Source organism: Maylandia zebra, linkage group LG10 (assembly GCF_041146795.1).
Source record: "Maylandia zebra isolate NMK-2024a linkage group LG10, Mzebra_GT3a, whole genome shotgun sequence".
NCBI lineage: Eukaryota > Metazoa > Chordata > Actinopteri > Cichliformes > Cichlidae > Maylandia > Maylandia zebra.
Genome location: NC_135176.1, coordinates 25,206,053 through 25,227,949, shown reverse-complemented (window position 1 = coordinate 25,227,949; position 21,897 = coordinate 25,206,053). Strand labels below are relative to the sequence as shown.

The 21,897-nt window shown below is 42.0% G+C and overlaps 1 protein-coding gene across 2 annotated transcripts; it reads left to right on the top strand.

Annotated features, from left to right (window-relative positions):
- The first annotated feature begins 509 nt into the window (after positions 1–509).
- fgfr4 (fibroblast growth factor receptor 4) lies at positions 510–19,893 on the top strand. Of its 2 annotated transcripts, none has more exons than XM_004561786.5 (21): positions 510–1,217; positions 3,180–3,398; positions 6,337–6,524; positions 6,612–6,762; positions 6,906–6,956; positions 7,598–7,867; positions 8,005–8,094; positions 8,176–8,342; positions 8,438–8,561; positions 9,447–9,637; positions 9,763–9,901; positions 10,123–10,316; positions 10,410–10,555; positions 11,955–12,076; positions 12,178–12,288; positions 12,452–12,642; positions 14,173–14,295; positions 14,837–14,907; positions 16,324–16,461; positions 16,717–16,822; positions 17,437–19,893. In XM_004561786.5, exons 2-21 carry the CDS (start codon positions 3,311–3,313, stop codon positions 17,611–17,613), a joined length of 2,838 nt encoding a protein of 945 aa, XP_004561843.1. In that variant the 5' UTR covers positions 510–1,217; positions 3,180–3,310; the 3' UTR covers positions 17,614–19,893. The 2 variants fall into 2 exon arrangements, with proteins under 2 accessions (XP_004561843.1, XP_004561844.1); XM_004561787.5 differs by having other exon boundaries at positions 3,177–3,398.
- The last annotated feature ends 2,004 nt before the right edge of the window (positions 19,894–21,897 follow it).

Sequence of the window (21,897 nt, the reverse complement as noted above, 5' to 3'; positions counted from 1 at the left end):
CAAAACTTCCAAATGAGGGGAAACATTAAGACAAAGTGTGACAACCAGATTTTTTTTAAAGCAGGGCCTGTATTTATTTAAATGCCATTGTCTTGTTTTGTGTTGTTTAGCTTTTTTTCATTGAGGCAATTAAACAGGGAGGCAGTTCTCACACATTCACTCACAAAAACGACTTAATTTGAATTTGTGTCTTCAAAAGGGCAATTAACCCCCAAAAAATTATGACACCTTAAAAAAAACTCATCAGTGGCGTGATTTATGTGGCTAATTACTGTATGAGAGAAAAATGCTTCTAGCAATTTTAATACCGAATACCGTTAGACTTAGATTTCAACTCTGCAGAGAGGAGAGAGAGGGGGAGAGAGTCTTGGGTTTTATTTGCCAGCTCTTTGGTAGCATGGGGCTGTTTTGTGAGGGGGTGGCAGGGATGTACCCCTCCCCTCTCTCACTCTCTCTCCCTCCCTTATCCTCTCCCCTCCTCTCTCCTCCTCCTGCTCCCCTGGCCGCTCTCAGACCATTGTTGTTGTGACTGCCGTCCAGAGAGCAGCAGGGTGCTGTACGAGGGCTGGTGTGCGAAGGTCGCAGTCGCTCGCTCCTCTCTCTCTCAGCAGTTGAACGAAACAGGACTGTGGAGGGAGGCTGAGCCCCACATTTGATCAGCAGAGCTTATTGGGATAAACACACTGAGCAGTGGAACTTGAAGAAGCGCTGCGTAAAGACGCGCGTATCCAAAACGGTGTTGTAGTGTAACCAAGAAGGGACTCTGAACTACGGGGCACGGGGTTTTTTTGTTTGTTTTTGTTTTGTACCCGTCTCTATAAATCGGATCATTTTCAGCATTTTCATACAACTCTTACTCGTAAGTTCCTCGCCCCCTGACTGTTTTTCTTTATCTCCGTGGATTTAGCCTTCTGAGCGGCAGCCTGCAGTGGACTTTGCCCCGGGGATCGCAACGCTTTCCCCCGGGTCACTGGAAGAGCCCGACAGCTGTCGTTCGTGTAACAGGCCACTGTTTTTTGATGGATTTAAGGCTCAGCTTCGATTTTAGTCGGATACACATAAGCTGAAACACGCTCACAGACTGATTTTTGGGAAGGATACACCGGGAAAAGTGGCTCTCCAAATGAGGATTTCAATATTCGCTCGGATCAACCGGGACAAGGAGTGATTTCCACACCGGTGCCAATTATCACTGCGAGGACAGACCCAAAGCAAAGGTGGGTGAAAACAGACAGAGACAGCTGGAGCTTCTTTGAGTTTCATTCATTTTTGTCCTATCAGCAGGCACGGCGGACCGGGGGCTAGATTACCAGAGAGTTATAGATCATATAATGCCACCATCCATCATGAAAAAAACCGAATAGGACTGATAGAACACACAGTGTAATTTCACCCACCAACGAGTTAATTTTAAGTTAATCGGGGGGTTTAGAGACGAAAGATTTATAATTTTATGTGTGTTTCCCAATGAAAGCAAAACAGATCAATTAGTAGACACTGAACTTTCCACTTGTCAGGAGAAAAGATTGTTTATATCGCCCAAAGCGGAGTTTGAACTTCATCAGACCACAAGTGCCATTAACGCGTGAAAGAAAGATTGATCATCCTTTTTAACATTTAATTAAAGTATTTTTCAGGAACATTATCTAAACACTATCAGCTCCTTTATTCTGCAGATCAAAGTTTTTGACTGAGGGGGGGCTCACGTGCGGGCTCCAAAATTACAAACTTCTAGGTTTAACTGTGAAACAAACAACGATTCTCATTCGTCGGTTCTTGAGTTGATTGTAAACTACACGCACGGTGTGACATTAATACAGCTCTTAGGTGCTTTATTGAGCGTGGATTATGGTACTGAAATATAAAAGTACAATACAGCAGAAGTGTTTTGGCTCCAGCTGAATACGGGAAGGCTGCGTGCCAGCGGAATTAGCAGCAGCAGGAGAAAAATGTTTTCCAGTCCTTAATTGAGAAAGAATACGTTTCATTCAGCAAGCTGGTTCTTTAAACAGTGTGTGTATGTGTTCGTGCGTGCGTATCTGTGTGTGTGTGGGCGCGGCCTGCCTACATGGAGCGCACGCACCAGGATCTGGCGCCTGTGCTCAGTTTGCTGTGCTTGCAGCAGAAAAAAGAAAACCAGTGTATTATTCCTTTAGCGTTCCTACAGACTGTCAGTTTACTGTTTGTCCGCATTCAGATGCTTAGACCGCTTTAATAACCTCTGTACTTCAATATCACTTTCTATGCGAGTCAAAATGTTTGAAACAGGTTTATCGATCATTCCTAACGTATAACAACATCTGGAGGTAAAACTCACAGCTAACAATACTGTGAAAATTATTTTGAGCTGAAAAATAGTTGCAATTGTTTATTTGAGTTGAAACTTCAGTTCATAAAGTGAAAGTCAATATTATTAATTCATTAGTAATCAACTTTCTGCTTTTTCTGTTTCCCCCCATTATTTCTGAGGAGTTGCTGCTTTTCATTGACTTCTTTAATAGTAAGCTGGATATCACTGTGGTTCTGGACTGTTTGTTAGATTAAAAAAAACATTTCAAGGCACCATAGCATTTTATAGATTCACAGATTAAGTAGGGAAAATACAATGACCAATCATAAAACTGCCTTTGTAGCTGGCCCTGTTACCAGATCTGGGTCTAGGTAAGAACACCAGTGCATTTCAGATTTTGAAAACCCACTACCATCACCCATTTCACTGTTTTCCTCCTGTCTTTGGGTTTCCACCTCCTGAACCTGAAGTCTCATCAACTTTTAGTCCAATCTCTCTGCTGCTCCTTCAGATTCTGTAGCTTCCTGGCAAGTTTCAAGTGTTTTCCTAGTAAGGGCCCATTATCCCGGGACAGACCAAGCACCATCCACTGACAAACAACAGGCAGTAACAGCCCTGCTCCTTATTCATCACGCAGGAGAGCCTGGACAATGTGAGGCATACGAGTGGGACAGATAGCAGGACATCTGGTTAAGAATACAGCTGCTCACAGTCAATACAGGCTCTCTCTTTAACTATTTGGCCTGACAATTGTTTGTGTTTTTGCCATCTGGCTTAAAAGTGAACAGAAAAGTTTGTGTCTTTAGCTGCTCCCCTGCTAGATCTCCTCAGAGAATCAGGTTTCTGATCAGCAGATAACTGTCTGCCATGTGTTTGTTTTTCCCAGCAGGCTCCACGTTTACAGACTTTGGGGGTCTCTGAAGTTGCCAATGCCAGCGAGTGGAGTGTGAGGCCCGGAATAGGCTTCCAACGTTTAATTTTCCCTTTTAGCCCACAAAACACGCACGTCACCCACAGAAGATGATGCGGATCTGCTTGTTCTGTATTCTGCTGCTCTGTTTGGTGGTCAGAGTCACGGCCAGAACCACCGATGGCTTAAGAATAAAAGGTAAGTCAGGAAATTCTGCTCTGATATCACACAGTTAGTATTAACTTGATCACTTGGGGTTTGTCTTTGCATAAACCTTAGATAAGCATATGGCTGGGGAGGGAGGGGGGGGGGGGGGGGGGGGTTGATCACAGCCAGATAGCAGGTCTCATTTTTATTCATCTGTTGACTAGGAGTGAAGCTGCTTTAAATTCTTAAAAATATGTTATGTATCTGGAATTGTGTGGACCAGTCCACCTTCCCTCCTTAGAAAGTTTAGTCCAGAGGGAGGCAGGGTGACAGAAAAATGATTACGAGAGCTTGTAGGCGAGAGTCAGAAAGAGCGAAGAAGTCGGAAGCTCTCAGCGTTTGTAAACGGTGCTACCCGATCTGTCCGGGGCCCTGAGGCACGGAAGTGTAAATCTGCCTGGCTGCGTGCCAGCTGTAGAGGATGGGGAGGAGGGGGGGGGGGGGGGGGGGGGTGGCAGGGCCTTCTCACTGATGCTTTATAAACAGAAGCCAATGCAGTGCACCAGGCACTGTTAGTTTAAGGTGCCATTAAAATGTTTCTACTGAGGTAAGCCACAATCAGCCTTTTATACAGCCAGCTTTCAAAAACGAAACTATTATGTGTGATAATAATTTTATCTTCTGCTGCAAAATAAACTGGCTTAATACTTAAGATTAGAGGACTTTGGGGTGACATTCTTTTTGAGGATGTGTGTAGATTGATGAAAGTCGAGGTGGATGGTTGTCCCTGAGGCACAGAGAACAGAAGCCGTCTCTGTGGCTCCAGTTTAGACTGCAGGGCTGTCGAGGCCAGCCGGGACTTGTTGTTCCGACGACAGTGTGCAAGAGGGGGCTTCAAAAAAAGCCCCTCAAGAGATGTGAGTAAATAGTCAAACAGTTATAAAAGCAGCTAGATTTTAATAGCATGCACCGGATATCAGGGTTTGTATTTTACATGCATAAATTGTCTGCACCAGTTCATGTACTGGTGCTTTGATTGATGGTCACCATAATGTCCAAAGTCAAGAAAAACAAGAGCTGTAAAAGCAGCAACTGGCCTTGAAACAGTGACCGGCATTTTCCCAACTTCTGGTATATAATAGAATCTACACCTTCCAAGCTGCCAACTTTATTTATTTATCCAAACTAAATCTTGTAGTAGGCTATAAACAAACTTTAACTAAGCTTTTAATAATCACCTGAAACAATTCTGTGGGTATTTTATGTTCAGTTACTAATTTGAAACCCGCTCCGAGCGCATGTCAAATATAATTATATATCTAATGTTGCTAATTGTATGCTGCAGCAAAAGGAAAACTCATTTTCAGTCCAGATTTTTTTCCCTGCTACATCATTAGATTATATAAAAGTCTAAGTTAAGATTTTTGTCTATAAACTCTGTACTTGACTGTAAATCACCAAAAATAAAACATAAGACATAATTCAACCACACATGTCACAGATTAGAGGATGACTGGATGATCAATTTTGTTTAAAAATAAAATGTATATATATATATATATATATATATATATATATATATATATATATATCAAATGTCTATGAAATGGAAATGCAGCAGTTGTTAGCGACATTAATTTTATACATCATAAGAAGTAGCTATAATGCAGCTTTTGTATAAAATAATGCTGAATGCATACTTCCTGTGGTGGCGTATGCTACATGCATGTGTGCCCCCAAACCATTATAGCTTTGTAATTATAAGTGGGAGCTGCAAACTGACAATGTAATGAATTCCAGCAATTTTCCTTGAAGGTTAATCAGAAACTGGATAATTCTGGGAAGTTCTTTAGCCTGCTGGAAGTAAACCTAATTGGATAAAAGTACATATTTGAGGGCTCTGCTGCTGTACGTTCCTGCATTGGGCCACAAATGCCTCTTCATTGTACCATATGAGGCTCTGCTGCCAGCCCGGCCGGCCGGCCGACCGGCTGGCTGGCTGGCTCGCACCAGCTGAGCAGGTTTGTTTGTGTTGTGTTGTGTTTTGTTTGCCCCCTCGCCTCTGGGTGGCAATTCACACTCTGCTGCGAGTTCATCTCTGGGGCACCGTCGCTGTCTCTGCAAGTTCATTAGCGTGGGTATAGTGTGTGTGCTTCAGCTCTCTGATTTACAGGTTTTTTCCCTAACTTTTTTTTAACTAGATAAAATTGTGACTTGTTGGGATTTCACGTTTCTGACTCCCTGTAAACAAACGAAGTGTTGAGTTTGTTTGCCTCCAAGGTGTTTCTTTCATTTGCTTTTGACCAACTGCCATTTCTCATTTTCCACTCAGAAGGTAGTGACTGTATATTTGTTCCTGAAAGGATTACCTGCGTGTACTCTGGTGTTTGGAAAAAGAGATAGCACTTCACTCCGACAGGGAAACAGATTGCCTTTCACTAAGCGCTCGCAGGAAGCAATCAGACAGAAAATTGCCCTGGAAAATTGCTCGTTCTGAGTGACTGAGCAGAAAGCGAGGTCCCTAGCCAGGGCGCACATATGCTCCAGCAAGTGAGTGGGTGAGTGACCCACTGAATGGATGGCACTGTAGCTGAGGGTGACACCATAGTGGCTGGGTTATCAGGGCACTCTATCACCGGTTCCTGGTAGCATTAAATGTCTGTGGTTGTTTAGGAACATGGTGTGCTTCTGTTGCCGGACCTTTCAGAGGTAAAATGAAACCGCCAGGATGTGTTTTGACAATTTTTGCCTTGTTCACTTGGTTATTGAGACTACGACGACTTGTAGCAGTTTACTGATTCCTTTATTCTGCAAAATAGCTGTACTGTGAAGCCTGAAATAGGTTCAAGATTGAGAGAAAGAGTAAATAAGGAGGCTGTCACTGATCTGAAATATAACAATGAAACAAATCTCAATAACAGGAAAAAGATATGACTGATCATCTGTCTTTTCTGAGTTTCTCTCCTCCATCTCCACATTTGGTTTCCAGATCTTCGGGTCACTAGGCCTCTGATAGTTCCAGGTTACCCAGAAAACACCACAGCAGTGGTTGGTGGTCAGGCAAAGTTGATGTGTAAAGTCCACAGACCAGGAAGCACAAAGGTGCAGTGGCTGAAGGTGAATGTCAGCGAACCAGGTCAGAACCAGGGAGGACCCCCTGGCCTCAGGGCTCTGACGGTGAGAACAGATCTGCTAACGTCAGCAGTTTTATTGTCCTCTGCACTGTGTTCTCTTCTCATCACTCTAAAATAATCTGTCACGCAGCCCCTGCAGAACATATCATCCAAGGTGAATACTCTCCATCTGTCCAACATCACTTTGGAGGATGCTGGCGAGTACATCTGCATGGCTGAGAACACCCATGCGGGACAGACAGTGCAGGCCATGCAGTCAGCATGGCTGGAGGTCCTGCCTGGTAAGGCAGACTTATCATTATATGAATATTTCGGATTTATAGGCATATGATTTTTTTATGTTGTTTAGATAGAAATGCTTAGTGTCAATTTTTAACATCCCACATCTTTACTTTTTTTAAATGACAACTTTTCCCTTTCACAGGGATTATCATTTCCCAAACTGAGGACATGCCTGCTACTAAAATCCCCTCAGGTAACCTCACTCTGGAGCTTTTACACTTAGAGCTTTTTAAAAATAAATAAAATCTATTTGGGTGTGAGAAGTGAAAGTATACATTTACCATACAGTGGTATGTTTGCCAACCGTGAGAGCTCTAAACTTGGCATCCACCTCCACAGATTTTGCTTCTCTTTGGTCTCTTAGATCATTAGTGAGCCTTTACCACCCCTTATATTCACTCTGCGACCGCTGTCACATTGCGACATGTTCATCAGCTTCAGTCTCCCTTCCTTCTTGTTTATTTTCTTTGCTTCTTTTTGAGGGAGTTTGCAGAGCTAGCCAGATCGCTCTCAGTCTCATAACAATTCACAGGGGAACAAAAAGATGAAGAGGGGAAGGGGGAGTGGAGGTGGCTCGGGTCAGTAAGGCCCTGTCTCCATGGCAATGTCATTGTGCTTGTGTGTATGTGGGGACTGGAGATAATGGAGTTTGAGGAGCTGAAGGTCATAACTGAAGGAATAGCGATTAGACTGGGCTCTGTGGTGAGATAATCAGAGCTACAAAAGAAATAAAGAGAAGGAGAAGGAGAGCTCGAAAAGGGTGTTCAGACTGATCATAAAAACTTGAGAAGAGCCTTCAGCACCGCAAGCTAATACCATGCCTGCTTTTAGCAGATGTTCTCGAGGACTTGAGTGAGGACACCACAGAGCATCTCCTGTTAGAGCCAGGCAACGTCCTAAAACTGCGCTGTGACATGAGCACCCGGCCCGGCATGGCTGTAAACTGGTACAAGGAGGGTGCACGTGTTCTGCCCACACCCCGGATCCAGATGCGAGGCGCCATCATGGAAATCACAGACGTAACATATGAAGATTCAGGTGTTTATGTTTGTGTTCTCCGGGGATCCAAAGAGCCTGTGAGGAACTTCACTATCACTGTGGCAGGTAAGAGCACCCGCAGTGCAGTTTTGATGCTTTACTGGATTTTTTTTATATATAAAGTCACTGGTTTTTAAAAAAAGCTTTTAAGTAATGAGGATTAGAGGCAGCCGTAAATGGTTTTTGACATGTCTTCGTCTCAGACTCGCTGGGATCTGGGGACGACGATGAGGACAACGACTTGGAGGATTCTTCAGCTGAGATTGAAAATGACCAAGTTTACTTCTACAGAGGTAAAATTGCTGTTTATTTAGCAGCTGCATTTCTTGAATTTTGTGCTTTAACGGCTTATTTGCGGTTCTTTGTCTGTGCAGGACCGTATTGGACACATCCCCAGCGTATGGAGAAGAAACTCTATGCTGTTCCTGCAGGAAACACAGTGAAGTTTCGTTGTCCAGCTATGGGTAGCCCCATGCCGAGCATCCGCTGGCTCAAAAATGGACGCGAATTTAGAGGAGAGCATCGCATTGGAGGCATCAAGGTGACGAAGGTTTCAGTTTGTCATCTCGTGCGACATAAACAGATTGTGTTTTTATTTGCTCTCTTATTCATATCATTTTGTACTTTGTCTGCCAGCTACGACACCAGCACTGGAGCCTGGTGATGGAAAGTGTTGTGCCCTCAGACAGAGGAAACTATACCTGTGTGGTAGAGAACAAGTATGGCTCCATCAGTCACAGCTATGTTCTTGATGTTCTGGGTAAGACATGAAAGATCATGCTTCTCATATTTAATGTTCATATTTAAAAAGTAAAATAAACAAAAAAGCATATCTTGTGACATCTAGAGTGAAGAACACAACCCTTACACGAGTAAGCACTAAACTAAAGCCATAAATAACAGAAAATCTTTATTGGTTGGATTATACAATCTGGCTGAAAAGCATTGGTCAGCACAAAAAAGCAGAATTCCTTCAAATTTAAGGCTCCAGTCTGAGAGAGGAGATAACTGAGCGAGTGAGCAAATGGTGACAGGGGTGCCTGGTGTCAGGCTGCGGCGGGCAGGATGTGGATGGTCAGACTTCCACTCCAGTTTTCTACCTGACTTGTGACAAGAGATCGAGCAGTGCTGCGGTTTGTTTGTTCGTTTGTTCGCTATCTCTCCACCGCAGGGTCAGTTTCCGTCCCTGCTGACAGGGGGAAAAGACTAACGAGGCAGCTAACAAGATCAGAGAGAGAGAGTGACCACAGATCAAAGAGACTAGCGGCAAATAGGCATGCTAATGGAACCAATTTTCATTCCAAAATGACATTTCCTGGTCTTTTGCCAGCATAGAAACATATTGAGGGTGACAATGACAATTGCTGGCTATTTTAAGGAGCTTATTTGCAAAGCATGCATTTTTGTGGGCTTTAAATGACTAAATAAATGAATGTCTTTAAGAGGCAGTCAGGTGATTACCCATTACCTGCCTAAAACTTCATACATGCTTAACAGATAAATTAACCTTTGTCTCCATATGCTCTGCTGTTTATTTGAGATGAGAAAAGGCATTGAGTGGTTTCTCTTGATCTTTGAACAATTTTTCAGTCTGAATCTTTGCTCCCTTTGCTTACCTCTTCCGTGTGATTTCCTCCAAAAACAGAGCGTTCACCCCACAGGCCGATCCTGCAGGCAGGTTTGCCAGCCAACACCACAGCAGTGGTAGGCAGTGATGTCCAGTTCCACTGCAAGGTCTACAGTGACGCCCAACCTCACATTCAGTGGCTCAAGCACATCGAAAGGAACGGCAGACGCTATGGTCCTGACGGGACCCCCTACGTTCAGGTCCTCAAGGTTGGTAATACAACGAGATGCTATCCTTTCACGTGTTGTTAACAGCAACTCCTCTGGTAGCTTCCAAACCTAACTTCTTCCTAGCTCTCTTATCATGCCCCATCATTGCATTTTGTGTCATGCAGACTGGCAGTCTGAACATGTCCGAGGTGGAGGTCCTCTACCTGTCCAAAGTTACCATGGAGGATGCTGGAGAGTACACCTGTCTGGCTGGAAATTCAATTGGCTATGCCCACCAGTCTGCCTGGCTCACTGTCATTTCAGGTAAGAACGAAGCAACGTAACTATATAAAAAAAGTCACTCTACACTACTTTGCATGGTCTTTTCAAAATATTTTAGCATTGCTTTGGTCAGCTAATCATTGATATATAGCACTTTTTCCATCAAATACTCCACAAACCTTCAACTAATCATTTCTTGTTTTGAGTTCCCTCTCCTATTGAATTACATTTTTTTCCTCTAATTTTTTGTCTTGTACCTGCAGAGGAAGAAGCAGCAGATGCTATGGAAACAATGGAGACCAAATATAGTGACATAATTATCTATGCTTGTGGATTCCTGGCTCTGATCATGGCCATTGTCATCGTGGTGTTGTGCCGAATGCAGGTCAACCCCAGAAGGGAGCCATTTGATGCACTCCCAGTGCAGAAGCTTTCCAAGTTCCCTCTTCGCAGACAGGTACGTCTCATAACCTGCTATGACACAATGGATGATCCAACTGCATCTGAAGGCAAACCTCTTAAAACCTGACATCTTTATCTCTTTCTTCAGTACTCAGTGGAGTCCAACTCGTCAGGGAAGTCCAGCGCATCTCTGATGAGGGTGGCTCGCCTGTCTTCCAGCTGTTCACCAATGTTGGCTGGAGTCATGGAGTTTGAGTTGCCCTATGACCCAGACTGGGAGTTCCCCAGGGAGAAGTAAGTCATCTGTCATTATTTATTGAGCTGTAGATGATAATCAATCACAAATGCTTTGTATCATATATATATATATATACAGTGTTGGGAAGGTTACTTTTAAAATGTATTCCATTACAGAATACAGAATACATGCCCCAAAATGTATTCTGTAACGTATTCCGTTACGTTACTCAATGACAGTAACGTATTCTGAATACTTTGGATTACTTAATATATTATCATGCTTTTTACAACAACGTGAATGTACTATTGCTGTGTGATTTATTACTATTACTGAAGGTCCGCGACTCCGAGCTGTAGTAAAGGGACCTCTGACTAAAACGGCGGGGTCCCTGTCGGCTCGTAGCCGAAAAATAGCTTTACTTTGTTGTGTGGGTCAACTTTTCTTGCGAGAGACAGAGAGAGGCGTTGAAAGACTGCTCCAACGGAACTTATTGTTTTCGGAGGAAAACACGAACACGGTGTACAGTCGAGTCTTAATAGCTTACTTACAACTGGGCTCGTCAGGCACTCTTCTTGGCTGAAGTGGTTATTATTATATTTAGATGCTTCCAGCTCCCGTTTTTCCTCGATGACAACTCGTACCTTTCCACTCCCCTTTTTCTCCCTCCTCGCGCTCACAGACCCATAACGTGTATGGCAGTCCATTCTCCCTGCAACACGGACTACACTGCCCATGATGCTACATTCTTTAGAGCTATGCTTGTAGCATTCTGCCTGTTAGCTTAGCACAACAACAACAACAACAACGAAAAGGCGCTCTCTCACCCAGGAAACACACAGTCGCAGAGAGAGAGAGAGAGAGAGAGAGAGCGTCGCCCTGTAACCATGGCAACCGTAGCGCTGCCGCCTGGAACAACAGAACGTAGCTGTCAAACAAAACCCAAACAGTCCTGACCCGCGACAGAATGAAACAGGAAAGTACCGCAGTGTAATCCATTTATTTCAACAAAGTAACTGTACTCTGAATACCACCTTTTTAAACGGTAACTGTAACGGAATACAGTTACTCATATTTTGTATTTTAAATACGTAACGGCGGTACATGTATTCCGTTACTCCCCAACACTGTATATATATATATATATATATATATATATATATATATATATATATATATATATATAATCTGAACTGTTAAGTCTCAACAACATTTAAAGCGTCTGCTCCTTGCTAAAAGTATTTCTTCACTGAGTTTAGTTTGGCTGCCGGGATCTGTACTCATTTAAACATTGTAGCGCTCGCATCATGTGTGAACCAAAAAAGAAACAAGCCCGCAAGACATTTTTGGCTCCCTCAAACCTATAGTTTTAGAAACCGGAGCTTCAAATTATGGATTTGTACAGTTTTCTTTTGGACATACTTATTTTCACTAAGACTCCCTTTCTCTTTCTAGTCTAACATTGGGTAAACCTCTAGGAGAAGGCTGCTTTGGTCAGGTGGTCAGAGCTGAAGCCTACGGCATCAACAAGGACTGTCCAGAACAAGCCACTACTGTAGCAGTCAAGATGCTCAAAGGTAAGAAAGGAATACTACCAGCGAAATAATTCCTGAGATTAACTTGGCAGATCTTACTTATAACAGCATGTCAACTAAATAAAACTACATGTCTCTCTCAGATGACGCCACAGACAAAGATCTGGCAGACCTCATCTCAGAGATGGAGTTGATGAAGGTGATGGACAAGCACAAGAACATTATCAACCTGCTGGGAGTCTGTACACAGGATGGTGAGTGTCTAACCTTTATTTTGGATAAGAACCAACACATTTCCTCATTTTCCTCCCAAGTCATTTTGTTATCATTAATCTAATGAAGATCTGCCTGATTTAGGGATTGTTTCAGCTGTGGTGGTTGCAGCCCTTCATCCTGTTTTTGCTTGCCCCCACCCAGGCCCTCTGTATGTGCTGGTGGAGTATGCTTCCAAAGGAAGTCTGAGGGAGTACCTGCGAGCCCGACGACCTCCAGGCATGGATTACACCTTTGATGTGACTAAGGTGCCTGAAGAGCAGCTCACCTTTAAAGACCTGCTGTCCTGTGCCTACCAGGTGGCTAGAGGGATGGAGTACCTGGCCTCTAAAAGAGTAAGCTCTCTATAAAGAGTTGAAATGTACTAGAAGTAGTAACTATAGCTTATTTCTTTTGTAGTTCTGGATTTTTTCCCCAACTTTTCAGTAATATTTCTACTGGCTGTTTGTTTAGGTTTCTAAAAAAAAACATTTGTTCACCTTAAAGTAGAAACTTTCGTGACACTAACCAGATTAGTATCACAAGTACAGCAACAGTAGGAACGCAAAGTAACGATATGCAAAGATATGCTAATACAGACATATTAGTTAAACAATACAAGCAGTCATAGTCCGGGAGAAAACAGACTTCCCTCAAAATGTGATTGAAAATCCAGTTTAGCTGTACTGGAACATCTTTTTTTATGAGACAGGGCCAACTGATGTGTATCCATATTGATCCATCTATTTTCCTAACCCCTGATAACCTGGACAGGTTGCCTGTCTATTGGAGTGTGTCTGAATCCCCACAGAGTAATGCAGACATAAAATGAGGGCATGAGGGCAGAACTAAACTTCTTTAGGTCTTCAGAGTTATATATGCCCCAAAGAGGCTGTAATATAAGAAATGTGGTTTTGATTGAAAGGATCAGGTTCCTTCATGTAATTCATCGTATTTTGGGACTTGGCCTTCAAATTGATTAGTCTGGTTGAGGCAGCACCAGCTGTTCTTCCTCTCTTTGTCCTTCCTGTCGGTTCTCCTTTTTCTACCCCCATCCACATGTTTCTTGTCCTTTCAATTTCCCAGCATGCACCATGTTTGCGTGCTTCATATCAACATGTCTCCTTGTCTGCCAGTCACTTTCCCAGACAGGCATTCCTCAGCAGAGAGCTGCTGCAGCTTCAGTCCTGTTTACTCTTCTCCATCCATCTGTCCGTCCCTTCATTGCATGGCTTTGTCCTTTTTAGCGCTGCCATAAATCTGTTAGCAAACAGGCCGGCAGAGCCTTCGTCTGGGTGTAGGCATCAGGTTTCTGGCTATAAGGCCTCCGAAGAATGCAGGAGCCTGAATCTAACCCTCCATTATGGGGAGACCCACAAACCAAGACTGGCTCATTTCGCACGTCCCCACAAATCCCACGTCTATTTCAAATGAAAACCAAAATAAACTTAATGACATCCATTCAATGTGGGCAAACACTGCTTTCTTTTTTCCTCGCAAAGGGTTGTTTTTCTTAAAACTCCAGGATTTCTATATAAAGACATTATATTTTTGTGGACCTCACCAAACTGAGGCACCGTGTGTTGATTTTAGGCTCCCGCGTCTTTTAACTTTTTGGGAAATCTGCAGTCAGTCATTTTTACCTCCCCTACCTCAGCATTTTCAGACAGGGAAATGTCACGCCACAAATCTGAGAGCTTGTCATGCATTGGGAGAAATAAGTCGTACAGTTATCTAAAAATCAAAAGAAACATGCAATATATTTAGAAACTATATATATATTGTGTGTGTTTTTTTTTATCCAAATTTTTAAAATCTGTTTATTTAATCTGGAGACTCAACAGCTCGTGTTGGGAATTTTTCATCCCCTTCTTTTCTCTTTGCAGTGCATCCACAGAGATTTGGCAGCCAGGAATGTTCTGGTGACCGAGGACAATGTGATGAAGATTGCTGACTTTGGCCTGGCCAGAGGAGTCCACCAGATTGACTACTACAAGAAAACCACCAATGTGAGTAACATTTCTAAGGAGCATTTGTTTTAGGAATTTGCGCCTCTAACACCCAGACTAGGGTGCAGCTAAGCTGTCGTTATTCTTTTAAATTTTCCAGCATAGCTAGCTAAAATATTGACATCTCAAATCAAGTTTCAAAGGAAAAATACTATTTTTAAGTGCCTCGATCTAATGTCTTTTTGCTCAGAAATACTACTGCAGTATTGTTAGCAATCAGTTTGTACAACCCTTTCCCGTTAGTACTGTACATGGTAGGTACATATATATCTACGGCTGCTTATAAACCTATCTGCCCCTTAGTCATTTTATTACTGACTGGTTTCCTTTACAGTTTTAATACTCCTGAAACCAGATGTTTGATGTTTTCCTCTGACTGGCAGCAGGCTTAATGGGACTTAATTAGAAAAGAGTTGATGAAGAGCGAGTAGGGGAAAGATCATATGAGAGACATGCAGGAGCATGGCGCAACTAACTAGGATGAGATTCTGGTTAAGTTTGGGTAGTGAGAGGCTCTAACGTGTTCGTGTCTGCTCTTCAGGGACGACTACCAGTGAAGTGGATGGCACCAGAAGCTTTGTTTGACAGAGTCTACACTCACCAGAGTGATGTGTAAGTTCAACTCATCACAGTAAAGTCTCAAAAATATCAGTGTTATACCTTCCTTCTCACATCTTGTCTAAACTTGTACTCAAACTCCTTGAAACCTTTTCTCCGTAAGGCTAACGAGTGATATCCAATGTTTTTACAGCAACATCAAGAAAACCTTTCATTTTCAAATGTGTTCAGTTAAAATCATTTTAGATCTGGACAACTAAATGGTAAATGCCCTGTATTTGTATAGCGCTTTACTTAGTCCCTATGGACCCCAAAGCGCTTTACATTACATTCAGTCATCCACCCATTCACACACTGGTGATGGCAAGCTACATTGTAGCCACAGCTGCCCTGGGGCGCACTGACAGAGGCGAGGCTGCCGGACATTGGCGCCACCGGGCCCTCTGACCACCACCAGTAGGCAACGGGTGAAGTGTCTTGCCCAAGGACACAAACTGCCAACTCTTGAGCCACGATCGCCCACAACTACAAGTTTCTTAGTTGTAGTTAGAACATTTTCTTTTTAATTATTAAAGTTTTAGCTTATTATTTATATGCCACTTTTAGCTGCTACTTTATTTATGATCTATAAGCAACCAATTTAACTGTATTCACTGTTAATTTAAAAATGTTGTTTGTACCTTTAGTCAGCCATTTCAACTGTTCATCTTTAAATACGTATTTTTAGCTAGTAATGTAACTGCTAGCAAAAATGTTAACTAAAGATTTTTTTATTTAAAAATGTAGTTAGCTACTGTGTCTTCACAGTTTATCATTATCTCTAGCTTTAGTGAGCTGTTTCAACTGCTTTTTTCTACTTTTAACTCCTCAGCATTATAGTGAGCCCACGGTATAGTGGCTAACCTGTTCACTTTACCTATGAAAGATCTCTACTTTGACTCTGGGAATAGGCACAAACTGGGCCTTTAGCAATTATTTTCCCAGCAACTGCCATCAACCTCCAGCAACATCTTGCAACAAGTTTGGGAATCTTTGTTTTTCCCTCAAGACAAGTTGCTGACAGGTAGCCATGGATCAGCCTCTAAGTATGTATGGCTGTGGCTTTATTCACTTGATCCTATATTGTCACCATAGCTGTCACAATTCACACATGTGGTTACTGCTCACGTGTCTGCAAAACCTCAATACCCCTATTGCCTATCCCAAGCCTGGATAAATTGGAGGGTTGTTTCAAAAAGGAATCTGGCATCAAATCTGCACCAAACAAAATGCGAAGATCCATCTGTGGCGACCCCTTGGGAAATAAGGGAGCAGCCAAAACTAAATATGTATTTAACTCTTCAGATGAGCCCAGTTGTTTAATAGTGGAGTTAATCTTTCTACTTATCCCATGGTTACTGCTGAACGAATCCAGTTGAGAACAATTGCTTCATACTAAAGAAATCACCGATGCGTCCTTTCTGTGTTCAGGTGGTCATTTGGTGTATTGATGTGGGAAATATTCACACTGGGCGGTTCACCGTACCCTGGTATCCCTGTTGAGGAACTTTTTAAGCTGCTGAAGGAAGGACATCGCATGGACAAACCATCAAACTGCACACACGAACTGTAAGCAAGCCCTCTTTTCTTTTTAAACTTTACTCTCAACTGTTAGCAAACATGCCTATCTATTCTAAGAAACATTGTAGCAGACAAGTAAAGAGCAGTAAATAAACTGGATCCACTAAAGCTACCACCAGTAACTACATATCTTTAGTGTAGCACATTTTTGTCCAGATCTTTTCTAAAGAATGCAGTGGTAACATGTGCCCTATGGTAAATTATGTGGATTTTTAAACAATCCTTCTATTTTTTTTCCTGCAGCTATATGATGATGCGTGAATGCTGGCATGCTGTTCCCACCCAGAGACCAACCTTCAAACAGCTGGTTGAGGAACTGGACAGGGTGCTCCTGTCCATTTCTGACGAGGTAGGTTTCAAACATATATACCAATCTATCCACCTGTAAATGTTCCTGTGTTATGTGTAAGTCTGCTGTTGTACAATTTATCCTTCTGTTCACTTTATAAAACTCATGGTAGTCCTATAGGTTTCAGACTCATTCACAAACACACAGTAACGTCTGCAACCATAAAGATGTGTGCACACATTTTCATTGACACCAACAATCTGCAGCCCAGATGTTCAGCACGCAGACTGCTTGAGCTGAGCAGATTTCTGATCCTATAAACTCAAAGCAATAAACACAAAATCAAACAGTGTTTGGCTGCTGAAATTGCAGCACTTTTTGTTATTCCTTTGCAGATGTGCCAGAAGTTAACATGTTTGATTTGTTTGCTTTTAGGTGTTCATGAGCTTAGATACATTCATAACAATCTTTAAAGCAACCAATCCAAAACCAGTCTGTGCTGACCTGGTGGTCCAAAACTATGATGAAAACAACTCTCCAAAATGTGTTCAATAGCAGTGTGATAGCCAGTCAAGTTCAATCTTTATTGATTTTTACTGAAAATTTTCAAAAACATTTATTTGTGCATTTCTCTAGAATTTCTTTTTATTAATTCAACTTCCTCTTCCCCTCAGTACTTGGATCTGTCAACGCCTTTTGAACAATACTCTCCTTCATGCGAGGACACATCCAGCTCCTGCTCCTCTGACAACGACTCAGTTTTTACCCATGATGCCTTATCCACCGACCCCTGCCTCTTGGGCTACCAGGACGTGCACTCTCGGATAGACACGAAGACGGCTCTTCGATAGGCGCACGAACACCACACACGTACAAACACAACACTACAGTTGGGAAACACTACTTTGGGCTTTTGAATGAAGTAACATCCTCTGGCTACCAAACTGAAGGACTGCTGCTCCTTTCTAAAGGTAAATTAAAGATTTATTCATGCGATGTTGTTCATTGGACCTCCACTATGGCATCCGACAAAGCCCTGGAATATAGATAGCATTTGTAAACACACGTACACACACAAATACATGCACAGCCACACACCTCTGCACATGGAGCACCAAGGACACTACGCTTGACACCAAGGTGGAGTTTTGAAGTGTTACATCATGGACAGAAGAAAGGAAGACAAACCAATCACGGTACTTTGGACTATCAGTTGTGGAACAGTGCCCAAGAACAGTTTTAGCTTTGGAGGCATAAAGCTCAACAGAAGTGACCCTGGTACTTGAAATGCCTTTAAGTGCTTTCTCTCTTTTAAGGCAGCAGACAAAGATCTCCTCCACAAACTCGACCCACAACCAGGGCTGGAAAACCTCGGTCATAAAGACATTTTGACAAAAACAAAAAAACAAAAGATTTATTTTGCTATGATAGAAGATAAGAAACTGATTGTTAAATATAAATCTGTTTATATAAGATTATATTACTTTTGTGTTGCTTATTTAAGGAGAAAACAGTCTTAAATCTCAGGATCTCTCATGCTAAGAAGTTGCTGTAGTGGCAGCAAAGTGCCTGAATCGATGATTTCCTGTGAATATATTAGAATATTAAACTATTGTTATGTACATATCAACAACAGAAAGACAATTGCCTTTTATAAATTATTCTGAATGACACAACAAGTGAAGGCTATTGGGGGCAAAAGAAGAGAGGAATTTAATCAAGTGCCAAACCTGTCATGTCATGGGCTATCTATTTCTTTCCAAAATACCAGCTTATTCATATTTATCTCCAACAGCATCCCTAAATCTAAAAAAGCAGATCTTATTTTGAATTATGACTGATTGACTGAGACATGAAAAATCCATTAACAATTAAAGCCTTAAGTGCTTTTGTGGCAAGAAAAAAAATAGATAGCTTGGGCCTTTAAGCATGACCTCAGCTTGGGAAATTTGGGAACAAAGTCCGCCCCCCCCTCCCAGAATTTTTCTTTTTGTATTTAATCTCAAGTCGAAGACAAGGTTCAAAACCACAAGAAGACAGTTGAGATAAGTTTTGAACGTGTCTCAAAGAAGCAGAGGTTGCGAGTGTGGCTTGTTTACTCATACAAGCTACCACATGACCTTTGAGGCGACATTACGTGGTGCTCCTTTAACAACAGCTCTACTCTTACATGAATGCTCCGTGAAGGACAGTGTGTCCAGGGTGGGACTCGTTCTGAAAGGAGCACTGACGATTTTAGCATGAGGACTCTGTTGGGAGCTGGCCCAAGCCCAGTGTCACTGCTGAGCAGCATGGGGAGGGTGGGGGACACTGAATGTGAAAGCCTGTGTGATTGATTTCAAATAAGGGAGGAGGGGGAGGGACACCTATTGTCTCCGTGTAACCCTTCACCCAGCCAGATCTGTTGGCAATAGGTCCTCAGGTCCGCAGCCTGGCTGGACAATGAAAGCTTTGCAGGCTTAATGGGTGTGACTACAGACCAGAGGGAGTTTGGGGGTGGTGTTGTGGGCATAGCTTGGGCTTGTGTGCAAATGAAGAGGCTCTTATTATGGTAATATCTCCTCTTCTCTCCCTATCTTTATCCACAAAGCCTCCATCTTTTAAATTACAAATCTTAATTCAGATTTGCAGCCCCACCACTGCCACCAGGACCAGCTGTAGACAATTCCCCTGTGGGCTAAAATGCCAACTGATTCTCAACCCACCTCCTGGAGCTGACTGCAGACAAACCTAAACAATATTTGCATCGCCAGCCCAAAACCTTCATATCTTTAATATGTTCAAATAGAAAAAAGGAGGGTTTTACTTTAAAAAGATGCTGTAAATTCATCAATCATTTTATTGTCTTTGAAGAAAAACAACCATCTTGTCAGCAAAGGATTCATGTATGGCCTCTTCTCATGTTAAGCTATCGCTCAGCTTCTACGTCATTTTGAAAAGACGTTTTATCCACAAAGTGTTCAAAAAGCATTGATATTTTTACATTCCTGTTACCTGCTCTTCTCTCAAATACCAATTGTAAACAATCATGGCATTCTTAAACATTTCCTCAAGAGAATTATTTTAGAAATATCTAATTTATTTGTTTATTGTTTTGTTTTTATATGAAATAAAGTATAATTTAAAATAAAGCAGCTCTGTGTGCTCGTTTCTTTATTTAACTTTAAAGAACTCCATTAAGGATTTTAGGTTTGACATTCATCACTTTCCTTTGGTGAAAAAGGAGCTTATCCCAGCTGACACCAGGGTGAAGGCAGATATTATCCCAGACAGTATGTGTATCACAGGGCTAAAGAGAAAGACAACCAAACAGCCTCACATTCACACCTGCTACCAGTTTGGATCTAAAAGACATGTCTTTGGACAGTGGAGGAAATCCATGCAATCACAGGAACTATATACAGAAAGGAAGTTCAAACTATACCTAAACCTCATTTTATCGGTTTAGACTGAAAACAAAACCAGAAATGCTGAAAACCAGTGTTTCGGAGGATAATTGGTCGAGCAAAGGAAGGCTGACCCATGCTCTGATGAGTTTTTTTCCATTCTTGTGATAGCTGTGCAGCGCTTTCTCTGTAGCATGTGCCATAGCACCAAGACACACCCTTAAAATCCACGCATTACACTCACTCATTCCTAACGTGGCTGATTCCCACATCTCATTTTAGGAAGAACTTTAATTGTAATAAATTACATTTAAGTAAAGGCCCCTTTGGTGTGACAAACTGGATCTTATATGGGATTTAGTGATTTAGTCTGACCATTTTAATCCTATTACCCCACAGCTTAATCACTGGTATGTTTGGTATTTAGCACTGTGCTTAAGATGTTTGAGTATAAAGAAATGGTTTAGTTCTTTGATTTAGAGTTGGAGATGATTTCAGGGAAGAGGGAACATTTGTCCCCGCTTTAAGTTGCAGATGTATTTTGTTGTCTCATACCAGGCCTTTAGATGTGTCTAAATACTCCACAACAAAATGCAGAGACACTGGTTAATAAAGAGAGTCACCAGAATCCTGCACATGAAGGGATTGTGAGGTTCAAGAAAAACCTCTGCAGAAGAGACACCTTCATGCCAGACTGAAGTATGTGAGGGACAACCTGGAAAAAGATTATGAATACTGGAAGTGTGGCCTTTGGAAAGATGAGACAAAATTCGGGGTCTTTGGTGTCAGAGACGCTGCTTATGTTTGGAGAAAGAAGCCAGAGGCGTATAAAGAACATTGTCCCCAGAGTGAAACACAGTGATGGGACTATTATGCTGTGGGAATGCCTCAGGGCATCTGAAACCATGAATATCGTCAAGGTGGAATGAATCAAGAAAACTTCAAACAGTCACTGTAAAACTGGGTCTGGGTCATCAACACATCATAGAGACCCAAAATATGTCAGTATTAACCATTGCATTAAATAAATTCTTTAAAAAACACGTTTTTCCACTCGTCTTGTGCAGTGCGTTAATAGTGTTGAAGATTCAGAATCATAAAATTCATTCATTTGTAAAAACTATTTTCTTTTCAAGACTTTCTGCATTTGCTTTAAAGTTACATTTTTTTCCTACAGTTGGATGCAAATTTGTCTCTTTATCCTCATGTCCTTTTGGTTCTGATGAAGGCTGTACTTGTTATATGAAAACCCAAAGTGCTTGGTTTTACTGATGTCACTGCATTCCTGGGTGAAAGAAATAAACTTGTTACATTTATTAGTTCAGACTAAATCAAGATCCTTGATATGAAAGTAGAACTTTCCACCAAATCCCCATATGAATTTGTGCAATTTGTTGCAAACTTGAAAGGGGTAAGAGTGTCTTGATCTCATCATTGTAGGAGTTGGCGATTCTCATTAAACTAAAAAATAAAGTAATAACTTTGACAAAAAAATTGGGTGTGGAATATGCTATAGACACTGAGAAAAGCAAAAACGACAGCAAATTGAAACAAATGTGAGAAAGATGAAAGACAGAGACGGGAACATAGACGGCGAGACAGAAGAATGAAGAGATGGAGGTTAAAGGTTAAGAGGAGGGAGGCGAGGGCAGCGCTGATCCCATCCAGCCACGGCTTTTGAAGTGTGCATGTGTGTGTGTGTGTGTGTGTGTGATTCCTGTGTCTGTGAGTGTGAACATGATTATGTGT

What these genes read in the sequence shown, in the direction of transcription:
- fgfr4 (XM_004561786.5), top strand. Translation starts at nt 3,311, where the DNA reads ATGATGCGGATCTGCTTGTTCTGTATTCTGCTGCTCTGTTTGGTGGTC. An exon ending in CGATGGCTTAAGAATAAAAG is followed by an intron (nt 3,399 to 6,336) that starts GTAAGTCAGGAA and finishes TTTGGTTTCCAG; the next exon opens with ATCTTCGGGTCACTAGGCCT. An exon ending in CTGGCCTCAGGGCTCTGACG is followed by an intron (nt 6,525 to 6,611) that starts GTGAGAACAGAT and finishes TCTGTCACGCAG; the next exon opens with CCCCTGCAGAACATATCATC.